Genomic DNA, 10,361 nt, shown 5'->3' on the forward strand with positions numbered 1-10,361 from the left:
TCCAAGAGTATTGCTGTGCATCTGCTGAAGTTATAGACATTGTCCCTAGTGCCAGCTGTGGTAGTGCTGAACAAGTGGTGTGAGAAGTAACCTGCTCTCAAGAAGCAATTTAGTTTATAAATAGACACATCAAAGCATTAGAAGGAAAAAGAAGGTGTGAGGTCTAAAATGAAACAACAGGTCAGTGTTAGAGGAAAGGTATCCATTTACTGACACTTTCCATTCTTTAAAGACAGATCATAATGTTTCCCAAATGCACATTTTATGAGAAACCGTGTCCCGGTTCCTCCTGCTTGAGGAATGCTGTTATTTGTGATCTAATTCAGAGTGAAGGAAAGTTAAATCCCAAAGAAAGGCAAACCACAAATTGGCCACTGAATTAAGCAGCACATTCATTATTTCCTTGATCAGGTACAAATATTTGCAGACTGGATGATTATTTTTACCTTGGATTGTATAATGTACAGTAAAATGCTTCATCAAACCTTTTGGCTGGTCTTTAGCCTTTTGGATGTCTTGGCTTTATTAGAAAGTTACCATCTTTACACTGATCCTCGAGTTCTCTGAAGGCAACAGCTTATGTAAATTACATTCATTTCCTTACCTCCCCTTCCTTGAAAAATATGTGTATTAACTATTGTCTTTTCAGGGAATCAGTCTTAGGTATGTTCAGTTTCTTTTTTAAAAATCCATAAAAAGGTTTGCCTCATTATTTATAGCAAAACAACACGGAGGCACAACCCAGCCTTGTTTCTATTGTGACTTATTCGCTGTATTTTGTGAGTGAAGATTATTTCAGATACAATAAAAAAAAAACCAAACAAAAACTTGGTGATATCCTGGTATTCTTTGTTAGCAGTGATGCTGTATCAATATTAATATGCCCCTTTAGGTTTATATCCAATATATGAAATTTGCAAGGAGAGCAGAGGGCATAAAATCCGGAAGAACGATATTTAAGAAAGCGAGAGAGGACGCCCGGACCCGCCACCACGTCTATGTTACAGCAGCTCTGATGGAGTATTACTGTAGCAAGGTAATCACAGGTGCTCAGTCTGACACCACAGAAGTGTCAGCAGGGTGTGTGGAGCTCACTGAAGCTAATAACTGTTTGTTTTTGTTGGTTTTTTTTTTTAATGTTTGCAGGACAAGTCTGTGGCCTTTAAGATTTTCGAGCTAGGGCTGAAAAAATATGGGGACATTCCGGAATATGTGCTGGCATATATCGACTACCTTTCTCACCTTAATGGTAAGCTCTGAGCTTTGGGAGGTCTAATGGAGCATGAATCTGCTTTCTCTGTGAGTTTAGGTTCAGGCCAAGTTCCTTGTATTTAAAATTCTTCTTGAAGAGCAATGAAATCTCTTCATGAAATTTGGGAGTTAATTTGAAAACAAAACCTGTTCTTCTGTCCTTACTGAAGTTCCAGAACATTACATCCTGATTAGAGGAGAGTGAACTTTCAAAATTGTAACTCACTGGCATTGCAGGAGTTTTACAGCATCTGTTGTGAACAGTGGGAAGGGCACTGAGAAATCTAAATCCTGAGGAAAAGATCTGTAGGACTTCCAAATCAGCATGAGAGGAGTGAGGGATTAGCTGGTCCTGACTAGAATTAATTTAAACTCCTTCTCCTGGGGTAGATAAGATGAGCAAGATACAAAATCAGTATTGTGCATATCAGTCCTGCTTGGAAGTTGCCAGGGAGCTGGTCTGCACTGGAAAGAGCAGGGCACAGGCAGGAGGTGGAGGTGGTGGTGGAAGGTCTCTGTGTGGGATTTCCTGAGGCAAGGAGTGAATGAATATCCCTCCTACAAGAAACCAGGCTGCTGTGGGGAGCAGGGGCTGACAGAGACCTTTGTGTGGAAGTTTCATGGGGAATTGAAGAAGAGGGAGCAGTTCATCCCAGGGTCTTCCTCTGCCCAGTCCTGTCTGGTACCCGTTAGATTTTAAGATTTTTTCAGGTATTTCTTCAAGTAGTCAATTCTCTGGTTCAGTGTTTGTGGCATAACAGTCCAGAGGTGTAACACAGGGTGGGTGTAACTCAGCTGTGTGAGCCAGGGGCTGTGGGCAGTTGTGCTCTGCTGCACATCTCCTGAACCTACACTGTCTTCTGCAGGCACCAGGCACATGAATCTCCTGTCAGACTACAGCACTTTGGTTTTTCAGGCTCTGAAAGTTTGAACAGGCTTGGAGGTTTTAAACAGAGATTTTTTTTTCCCAAGTTCCAGTATATTTAATTTTGCAATAAACTATTGTGGGTCTATATGAATATTTGCAATGCCTTTCTATAGGTTGCCATCAGAAATAAAAAAAGTTCTTAAAATTCCCTAGTGTATTGCTCTGTTTTAATGATCCAGCAGGCTACTGCAAACCAAGGGAATTGATCTCTGGACTCCTTTAAGTGTAAGGGATGGTACAATACACAGGGCAGAAGCTGGCACTTTCAGGAACAAAACCACCAACCACTCCATTGCCCCAGCTGGCAATGTACAGACACTGAGTGCTTGTTGGGGACCAGGCCTAATAGTTTGGGGAGGGCTTCTGAGGAATATACAAGTATATTAATATAGCCCTAGTTTAAAAGGAAAGTAATGAATTGAAAGGCCAAATTTAAATCTACCAAGATATGCTATTCTGATAATTAAAGAAAATGGAAAAAAACAAACCAAACAACCCAGAAATCCTGAAGAGATGCCAAGCAATTGCTGTGCTGTTATAGAAGAACCTGGATTAGGATCAGTTTGTCGCTATCAACAAAAATAAACTTCCAAAGAACAAATTTGCAATGGAATTTAACATCAGTAAAGTTTTATGTGGGCATTCAGATCTCTTTTTATACTTACTGAAATTCAAATCCAAGTATCAGAATATCAGCCTCCTATCTAATTCAATGTACACATTTCTTTGAAAGGACATGATTTTAAATTGTCTTTAATGTATTTTACTTAGTGTGATTTTTCTTTTTGTCTTTCTAGAGGACAACAATACAAGAGTTTTGTTTGAACGTGTTTTAACTTCAGGGAGCCTTCCACCTGAGAAGTCTGGGTATGTCTGCAAAAGCAGTTTCACTACGCTAAAAACCCCTTTCGACCATAAATATCCCAAAGAAATCAGAAACATCAACAGCAGGACAAAATTAGGCACAGGTGTTCCTTCCCCTCTTCGTGCTGCCTAAAATAGCAACAACTGTGACAGATTTGTGAAAGTCCCTATCCCACTTCTAGTGAAATTCGTTTGTTTATTGACTTTATAAACCTCATTGATGCAGGATTGTTGAGGATAAAGTGCAAAATCCTGCTGTGCAGTAAAGATTCAGTGGTTTGGGCAGGGGGACTCAATGAGCAGTAAGGATTCAATAGTTTGAGCAGAGGAGGTGAGTCAGGAATTTGTTGAGGAGGGTGCTGAACACCTCCCAGCCAACTGAAAATAAAATAGGAAAAGAACTAGAAAAGACTTGGATTAACCACTCACCACCACATTTTCATTGCTACTTTTTAAGTTGATTTCTCAAAAAAAAAATACTTACCCAGCCCTTGCAGTCTGAGTGTTCACCAGTATTATTCTGGTAGACATAAGCATCAAAACTAAGCAGTCAAACATGGCACTGCTGTGCATATTCATTCTGCACTTTAATCGTCTTCTTTTTGTGAGAAATAACATTTATGTCCATTTTAAAAGTGAGAAAACCCAAGAATTTAAAAGCTGAATCATCTTCAAAGGTGAATTCCAAGGCTAAAATGAAAGTTGAATCAAGTCCAGAAAAGTGGTCGGATGTTGCTTAAGTTACATATGAGATTTTCCACAGAGAAATCTGCAGTAATTATATATATTTTTGGACTATGTAAAATTCTGAAGCAGTGCCTGCTGTGTCATAGGTTACTGCTCTTGCCAGCTAGAATATGTTGGTCTGTGCAGAAGAACTAGATCATAATGTATGTTGAAAAGGCCTTGACACATGTTTGTGTGTCTTACACTGAGAAAAGCTTACCTCAGATGCTAAGTCCTTGACACCAGTAATCCTTTCCTTTCCATAACAAAGTCCTTTGCAGTCCACTAGACTGAAAGTTTTTACAGAAATATATAAGGCACTGGGATGGCAATGCATGTGTGAGGTGCATCTGAAGTAAATCAGAGAAATGGCCACGTGCTCCCAGATCGCCTCCTTTGAGTCCTTCCTTTGTGTTCTTTAACTGGGCTGTGATCAGTAATTCTTCCTCCTTCAGTAGCTGTCACTGTGTCTGTTCTTTTACAGTGAAATCTGGGCTCGGTTTTTAGCCTTTGAAAGTAACATTGGTGATTTAGCCAGCATACTGAAAGTTGAGAAGAGGAGGTTCACAGCATTCAAGGAGGAATATGAGGGCAAAGAAACAGCTCTGCTGGTGGACAGGTACAAGTTCATGGACTTGTACCCCTGCTCTGCTAGTGAACTCAAGGCCCTTGGTTATAAGGTAAGTGGGTAAGAACACTTCAATTTACTGTTGTGCTTTTCAGTCCCAGTAAACTTGAGGAATTCCTTGTTTAGGACTTGCCTTACACTTTTCCCCCTGAGGGAAAAGCAGGTAAAACAGGCCTTCTCCTCCTCCTTGTCTCATTGGGCAGCAAAGTGCCAGGCTTTGCTTAGTGGGCCTAGAAAGGAGCAAGGAACACGACTGACAACTGCAGCCTCATGTATTCATACTTACCTTTCATCCTCCCACGGAAAGGTCGATGTGTTCATGCCATCACCACTCAGTACAGGCCTCCACTTCCGACATAAGCCCGAGCTCTTTCAAAAACCCAAATTCTTTCAGAAGGTTGTTGAATTGGGTCATCTGTGTGAAACATCACTGGCTGTCCTTCCACTCCAAGGTGGCAACACTCCACCCATTTCACTGAGAACTGTATCAAACCAAACAGGCTGCAGTCCCCGTGTTTGCTGCCAATGGCTGAGGAAAACTGTCCACAGAGATCAGTGGCTGCCTGCTTGTTTCTGTTGTTTCTTATGGCTAAAGTGCTTTGGTGCTGCCATTTGGAATTTAAAACCTGGGCCAGACCCTGTTATCTGGTGGTCTCCTGTCTTGTTTCTAACCACTTATATTTTAACTACTATTTCAGTCATGTGGAAGGCCATAACACTTCCAAAACCAATAGAACAGGATGTTGGGTAATGTTTTTTTAAGCGTGAAGTAAATGGGCTGCTAGAGAAACAGCTGATTGCCATTTGCATGGACAGGAAGAGGGCCTTCAAGTTACGTCTCTAAAACAGTGCCTCAGCTTCCAGTTATTTCTTACACAGAAGAATAATTTATGAAAAATACAGATGACATCAAAGTTAGCAAAGCAGCTCATCATGGAGCTGTAAAATAATCTGACAGGTGGAAATCAGAGCCACATTGAACCACTGAACACTTTCCTTTGAATGCAGTGGGGACAAAGTTATTTTGAAGTTAAAGGTGTGGGTACAAGAGGTACAAGGGTTCTTGCGAGGTGCCTGCAGGGCAGTGTGTACCTAAGATGGTTCAGCCCTTGGGCTGATTCCTGTTGCTTGTAACGTGCCAAAACGTAATCCTGTTTGAACTGATGCTTTGCATGCCTGCTGACTGCCTTATGCTTTATTTCTTATCCAGCTAAAGTAATCTAGGGAATGAAATGAGGGAGAAATGATAGTTGTGAAGGCCTAGTGGTCTGCACCTGTTCACCTAAATCTTTTTAACCTAAAAGTGGGGCCGCTCAAAAATGACAAATATGGGCCCATTCAGTAGCAGAAACAAGTGTTTCCACTCCCAGCTGGGACTAAAATGCTTGATGAAAACATGCAAGTTCTGCCCAGATGGTCTTGTAAGAGGACATCTGAAATTATAATGGTGACAAGATGTTTTGTTCTGTAATTTAAACAAGCCATGTGGTCCTGCCGAGTTCAGCGCTCTCTGATTGCCTTTCTCAGGATGTCTCCCGTGCCAAGCTAGCAGCAATAATTCCAGACCCTGTGGTTGCACCTTCCATCGTGCCTGTTCTCAAGGATGAAGTAGACAGAAAACCCGAATATCCAAAACCGGACACTCAGCAGATGATTCCATTTCAGCCAAGACACTTAGCACGTAAGTCAGACCTCGGTCGGAGGGGGTTGTGTTTCACCTGGTGGCGAGTTATGAACCTGGGTGTTGAGTCAGCCTAATCAGAGACTTCCCCAGTCTCCAGTCAGCTAAACCTGTACTTAAATTTGAGGCTGTTGTTTCACTGTGTATGTTTTACTTAGTATTAAGGTCACATGGAAATAAGTACGAGTAGTTTGGGTTAAATGATAATAAGCTGTTACACACACTGCTCATAGACCAGATCACTGACTAAACAATATGTAATTAGTAGAGGCCAAAGGGACAGGGTAGCAATTATTTGCATCAGATATTAATGCTGCAAGAACAATTCTGGTCTAGCTGTCTTGCACTGGCTTCATATAGTTTTTCTTCCCACAGCTCCAGGTTTACATCCCGTCCCAGGTGGTGTATTTCCTGTTCCACCAGCAGCTGTAGTTCTCATGAAGCTCCTGCCACCTCCTATTTGTTTTCAGGTTTGTTTTAATGCATTCTCAAAATTTCAGAAAGCTGTGGAACAGCCACAGTATGTATCACTCTACTGAAAATAACCTAAACTTTTTTTTTGGTTTTTGTTTTTTTTTTTTTTGTAACAAATCAGGGTCCCTTTGTTCAAGTGGATGAACTCATGGAGATATTTAGAAGATGCAAACTGCCAGACAGTAAGTGACTTGTCCTCTCTGGAAGCTGTGACAGTGCTGCATAAGACATGGTTTTACATATGGATATTGCTGTCTGAAATCCAGACCTCATTTACAGATGTGCAATTTGTGTTTAAGAGCAAAAGATATTGGCTGTGTTTCTAGGCTGGAATCTACATAGAGACGTTTGTACATTTACCTGGGGGGAGATAACAAAAAGCCAAAAAGCTGAAAATCACCAGCTGCTCCTTTAATAAGATGTTGGTGAGATAACCATTGAAGGAAAGAAATTCAGACTTTCAGAATATCCTGTAAAAGCAGCAGGGCATTACTTCCAGCAGCATCGTGGCTGTAACATGGGATTACAGATTTGCAGCAGTTCACTGGTGGTCATAACTCTGAATGCACGTCCTTGAGGACAAGCTAAGGGAGATCACAGAGAAAGCAAGCTAGGATTGAATTTGAGTTAAAGTATCTATTTAAATCATATGCAGTATTTTTGGGGCTTCCTCTGTTGATAAGCAGAAACTGCTCTGCCTACTTTCTGGTGAATCATGAACTAGTTATACTGCTCCCCAGCAGGCCTCCCTGGTTTATTTAAGCTCACAGGTGACCTCAATGCCTGTGCAGAGGGAGGGCTCCAGCTGAAGCAGCAGCATCTACTTTGTAATTAGTGTTCACCATTGCTCAGAGTTTCAGACAGTCAAGGCTTAATATTTGTAGAACAGGGCAGGAAAAATGTTTTATGTTCCGGAAATCTCCACAACGTCTCTCTCTTGGTGCCCCTGTTGGCATGCTGATTTCTGATCAGGGAATTTAGTTTCACAACTCAAATGAATCTGTGCCTCTTTCTAAAGCTGTCGATGAAGCTGTACGGATCATCACCGGCGGCCTGCCAGAAATAGCTGTGGAGGGCAATGGACCTGTGGAAAACAGCACCATCCTCAACAAGGCTGTGAAGAGATCACATGAGGATTCTGATGACGACGAGGAGAAAGGATCCGTAGTTCCCCCTGTACATGACATTTACAGAGCACGACAGCAAAAGAGAATCCGGTGAAACAAGTCTGGGGTTCTGCTGTGACAGACAAAGACTTGCATTGAATCAGTCTCTTAAAAGTCAAGCATTTAAAAGGGACAGCTGCAAACGAAAAAAAAAAAAAATCCTTGAAAATGGTTTTGTTACTGTGGTGCCTCTTCTTCCATATGGTTCTTGATCTGAAAACAGCCTGAACAACCTTAGAATGTGCTCTGAACAAAACTAGGTTTTCAGAACCTGAAGTGAAAAATGTCAAAACTGTATTTTGTTCTTCGAGGGTGTTCACATCTACCACTTGAAATCTTGTGGTTTTTTTAACAGTTTTATTTTAAAAACTGGATGGCTTATACTTGTGAAGCATTTTTAATTCACATTTTCTGGAAAACAGTTGTTCTCAGTTTGTTCATGTAGTGTACTGCCTTATTGTCCGTTTTTATTTATGGCAGAATGTAAGAAATCTGTTTTGTAGTTGAAAATCGAATAAAAACCAAAAAAACCATTCCTTTAAAATAAAAGGATGTCCATAACTTCATGCCTCATTCTGGTTTTATTCAAACACAACAAGGTACTTCTTAAATATTACTCAGCCACTTCAAAAGCAATGCTAATAAGACCGTCACAGGAAACTGGTCAGAGCATACATATTAGAATTAGCTTGTTCTCCACTTTTCTAGAGGATACAGTACACTTTTGCTTGTAATTCCACGACTGTTTGAAGAAGACAGCATCTTAAGACTAACTCAGTATATGTTTCAAAGGTGGGTTGTCCAGGACCACTGGCTAACACAGGCTGGTCCTGGATACCTGCACCAGTCTTCCACTGTAAGGTACAAAGCTAAATGTTAATAATCAGCTACATCGTTTCACTTGTTATCTTCAAACAAGCTAAAAAAAAAAAACACTGTATGAGCTTTCAAAGCAGTTTCTATGTGTACTTGAGCTTTTAACTTGTAATTGGCTATTCAGAATGGCACTCTGATAGGATCTTAAGAACACCCTTGGACTACAGGACATTCAGATACTCGAGAAAGTTCAAGACGTTCCCATCTCCAGCAGCACAGCTGCCTGTGGGTCAGTGCTTCTCTCTGCCAGGGGGAGAGGTGAACCCCGGAAAGGTTCAGGTGGAGGGAGGAACTGGCCTTAGCAATCCTGGAATTCCTTTCTTGCTCTGCTCCTCAGTTGTATCTCCCTATTTCTTTCTGTGAGGATGTAGAGACACTGTTTGTCAGATGCTCTGATTAAAAAAAAAAACAACTTGGGAAAATCATTAAGGTGATTTGCACTTGTGGGCATTTATTACAGTCCCTTCAGATCTTTACTGTTGGAAGGCTTGCAGCACCCACTCCCAGAGGCATTTGTTCCCACTGTGTGTGCCCCCAGAAGTGAGACTGGAGCCAGAGGAGAGTACTGCACTCTTCTATGGGTCTATGTTTTTTTCCTATATTAAGCCTTAGGATCAAACCCCTCCTGTGAGGAGAGATGGGATTTACTGTATCAACCCTGTGAGCAACACACGAGCACTGTTGGCAGCACAATCGCTGCTGCAATGTCAGGACACCTGGACCCTGAATCCCAGCCCTGGGAGCAGTCATTGCTAATTCAGTCCCCTTCACTCTGCAGTCAGTTATGTTGTTCAAGGGCTTTTCTGAGTGTCTCACTGTCCTGTTGTTCCTCCCCACATCCTCGAGATCGTCCCCTACAGCATCTAACTTTGTGTAGTGTGTAAGTCCCAGGGGTTTTAAAGGCAGCTCCTAGGCAATGCTAAAAGATAAAATAACGGCAGCAAAACTGAAAACAGCTTTGTCTTGTTACTTTGGTTACATCTCCAGCCATAATGGCTCTGGCAGCTCGTTGTTACTCTGTCGAATTAACTTCTGTGGCTGCACTGAGAGGTGGGTCCTGCAGTAACAACAAAGCCCACTAAGCAGACACAGCAACCTTGAAGACCTCTCTAGTATCCTTTGCTGATGCAAACAATGACACAGTCTACACCAAAAGCCTACTCAGAACCCTTTTTGTCTGGCTAACCAACCTACTCATTTCTGAACTGCCAAAGATTCAAAGACATTCATTTCACTATCTGAGTTTATTTAGCCAAGAGAGAAAAATCTGTCTGAAGTGGTAAACTCTTACAGGGTTTGGTGGTTTGCTTTTTTTTCCCTTGGGGAAAGCGGTTTGTAATCAATGAGAAAAATTTGTTTTAGAGTTGCATAGGCTAATATAGAAAAAAGGTCTTATTTATCTCGTCTTCCTCCAAAATCAAAGTCAGTGCACCTCTATCCACACTGAGATTTAAAGGAAAACCAGAAAGGGAAGCATCAACACTTATTTAACATCAAGTGCTTCTAGAAGTTCTCATACTTTGGTTGGCTAGTTGATTCATAAATTAACCTGGTTGTTGGCAATAAAAGGGCCCTTTTATTTATTTTACATACCTTGTTGGTTGTTTTTTTTTTTTTTTCAAAGACATTCTGGCTTGGATAGCTTAGTACTTGGACCACTTACTGTTTATAGCTATGAACTTTGCTTTTCTAAAACCATCAAATATTGATTACTGTAATACACTGTTGTGCTCAACTAGAGGGAAATTTCAGATGCACTTACCTCCC

The 10,361-nt window shown here is 41.2% G+C and overlaps 1 protein-coding gene across 1 annotated transcript in view; it reads left to right on the forward strand.

The window, feature by feature from the left end:
• CSTF3 (cleavage stimulation factor subunit 3) overlaps positions 1 to 8,280 on the forward strand; it is a 48,826-nt gene extending 40,546 nt beyond the window's left edge. The window contains exons 14-21 of the mRNA XM_027735695.2: positions 893 to 1,036; positions 1,147 to 1,249; positions 2,977 to 3,046; positions 4,254 to 4,449; positions 5,925 to 6,078; positions 6,454 to 6,548; positions 6,674 to 6,734; positions 7,571 to 8,280. Coding sequence (XP_027591496.1) covers positions 893 to 1,036; positions 1,147 to 1,249; positions 2,977 to 3,046; positions 4,254 to 4,449; positions 5,925 to 6,078; positions 6,454 to 6,548; positions 6,674 to 6,734; positions 7,571 to 7,773 — 1,026 coding nt within the window. The 3' untranslated portion in view covers positions 7,774 to 8,280. The remainder of the gene's footprint in view (positions 1 to 892; positions 1,037 to 1,146; positions 1,250 to 2,976; positions 3,047 to 4,253; positions 4,450 to 5,924; positions 6,079 to 6,453; positions 6,549 to 6,673; positions 6,735 to 7,570) is intronic.
• Positions 8,281 to 10,361: the final 2,081 nt, after the last annotated feature.

The sequence above is a fragment of the Pipra filicauda genome, unplaced genomic scaffold (genome assembly GCF_003945595.2).
Source record: "Pipra filicauda isolate LSUMZ 115617 unplaced genomic scaffold, ASM394559v2 scaffold82_size2718185_pilon, whole genome shotgun sequence".
Classification (NCBI taxonomy): domain Eukaryota; kingdom Metazoa; phylum Chordata; class Aves; order Passeriformes; family Pipridae; genus Pipra; species Pipra filicauda.